Genomic DNA, 2,482 nt, shown 5'->3' with positions numbered 1-2,482 from the left:
CGCTGCACCGCTCCTCTGACATGTGAGCCATGGACGACTGTGAGCTCTCCCAGTACCGCGACATGCTCGTCGACGGCGAGCTGCCGCTGGACCTGCGCCCGCCGCCGCGCCTCTACCTGCCGCACTACCTGCGCCACGAGCGCGACGACTTCCCTCCCGAGGACTCCTACGTGTCCGTGGACGAGGACGCGCCCGACCACCCGCCGCCGTCCAGCGACTCGGAGCGCTACGACGCCTCCAGCCCCAGCGACACCAAGCCCAGCTCGCCCAAGAAACCTAAACAGAAATCGTCGTCGCAATTGATTAAACCGCCGTACTCCTACATAGCGCTCATCACCATGGCGATACTGCAGTCGCCGCACAAGAAGCTCACCTTGAGCGGGATATGTGAGTTCATCATGACGAGATTTCCGTATTACCGCGAAAAATTTCCCGCGTGGCAGAATTCGATCCGACACAATTTGAGTCTGAACGATTGTTTCATAAAGATTCCGCGGGAGCCGGGAAATCCCGGCAAAGGAAATTATTGGACTTTGGACCCTTTGGCGGAGGATATGTTCGATAACGGCAGTTTCTTGCGGCGAAGGAAGAGGTACAAGCGGCCGGCGCCGTCGCTGCAGCACGCGCACGCAGTGGTGGCGATGCTGGCGCGGGAAGCGTACGCCCCGCTGCTGCCGCTGCCGTGCTACCTGCCGCCGGCGCCGCTGCTGTCGCTGCCGCGCCCGCCGCCGGCGGCGCTGCGGCCCGTCCCCTTGCCGCCCCGAGTGCCGGAGACAACGGAGATGCGGAGCAAGAGATCAAGGAACGGTTTCTCGATCGAGTCCATCATCGGCTCGCAGGACAGCGAGGTGCCGGAGCCGCGACGCAGTGCGTTCTCGCCACTGCACCAGGGCAGCAGCCCGCCGGACGACTGGGCCAGATGAATGTTCGAACACGGGTGCGTTTCGAATTATTTCTAACGACCCGCCGGAGTAACGTCCTGGACAATTATCAGTGTTGTAACGAAGGCCTTGTATAAATGTAAAATAATTCATTAACGATTCTGCCTTCCCATTATGACCAAAGCTAATAGTTACCACACCTACGTATTTTTGCATCTTTCGCGTAAGTACACACAGAAGTCTTCTCTCTTTCTTGCCTCTAGGTTAACACTAATTGTATATTAACTTAAATTTCGTCCGACTTTGCTTAAGTAAAAACAAAATATTTGATAATTAATTGATAATTTATAAATCGCGACTTTTGTACTTTCTAAAACGTAATTGAGATTTATTTTTTATTGTTTATCTAAACTGAAAGAAGAGACAAATACCTAAGTACTTATTAAATCTTAAGATATTATTTTATTGTGTACCTATTTAAAACGACTATTATTTTTATAAAAGTGTTATTTTCGTTATATTATATAATATTTGTATTGATATATTATTATATTGAAAGTTGCGATGTCTAGTCATTATGTACAAAGTAGTTAACAATTGTAAATAAAATGTAAAATTAATGATAGTGTAGTGTTAGTTAGATATTGCAGTGATGACTATTTTGCCAAATAAAACTTGTATCATAATATTATCTTTATTAGTAGTGTAACTTTGTGTATCTAATTTAATTTAAGATTTAATAGGATAAAATATAAGCTATAAATACTGCATAATTCATTTGTTTAATTTCCTGCAAAATTTTACCCTAGTAGGTATGTAGGTAGATACCTACTATAAAATTAATTTTAGTATAAAATTAAGTTTATAAAATTAAATACTATAAAATTAAGTTTATTAGGTATTAAACTTTAGGATAGCTTCAAGTTTGGACAGATGGACTGAACGACAGACCTACCTATAATAAATAATTACTTGAAGCAAGTAGGTAAATAATGTCTTAGTTTGCGTAATTCATTTTACAAAATACCTACCTATGTAAAAAAAATTATACCTAGGTAACTATGTAGTAGAAAAATATGTCTTTAATGTATTTTCTAAAATGTAGAGCAATACCCTAGCAAAGTAATTTCATAACTACATTTGATTTTCTAGTCACTTATTACATAGGTACCAACTCGAATAATTTTAAGCCAATTTTCCTCAGTTTTCTTTACAAAATACTTGTTGCGTAAAAATTACCTTTAAATAAATAATATTTTTTTTAACGTAGTAAGTATCTGCCGTTGATAGTGAGGACATTGCCATGCTTATGGGAGCGTTTAGTGTAACATTTTTGGATATTTCTCGTTTTATTTAAAAAAAAATATTATGGCCATTTTACTCATTAGGTTAAGTACTTTCTATATCAGTTTAAAGATTTTTGATATCTGTAATAGTTACGGAATAATCGCTTGTGCACACTTAACGATTACACCCTGTATACATATCTACTCATACGGTCTATATATTATTTCCATAATACATATATGAAATGATGAAGATGAGATACAAAATAAAAATTGTTCAAATAGTAGGTTATTAAATATCTAACTTTATTCCTT

At 40.4% G+C, this 2,482-nt stretch overlaps 1 protein-coding gene across 1 annotated transcript; it reads left to right on the top strand.

Annotated features, from left to right (window-relative positions):
• Positions 1-1,654, top strand: LOC123699161 (forkhead box protein D3-like). The gene has a single exon (XM_045646052.1). It carries the CDS (start codon positions 30-32, stop codon positions 921-923), a length of 894 nt encoding a protein of 297 aa, XP_045502008.1. The 5' UTR covers positions 1-29; the 3' UTR covers positions 924-1,654.
• The last annotated feature ends 828 nt before the right edge of the window (positions 1,655-2,482 follow it).

This window comes from Colias croceus, chromosome 17 (assembly GCF_905220415.1).
Source record: "Colias croceus chromosome 17, ilColCroc2.1".
Taxonomy (NCBI): Eukaryota; Metazoa; Arthropoda; class Insecta; order Lepidoptera; family Pieridae; genus Colias; species Colias croceus.
The sequence above is the reverse complement of the archived record's forward strand: the minus strand, read 5'-3'. Positions and strand labels throughout refer to the sequence as shown.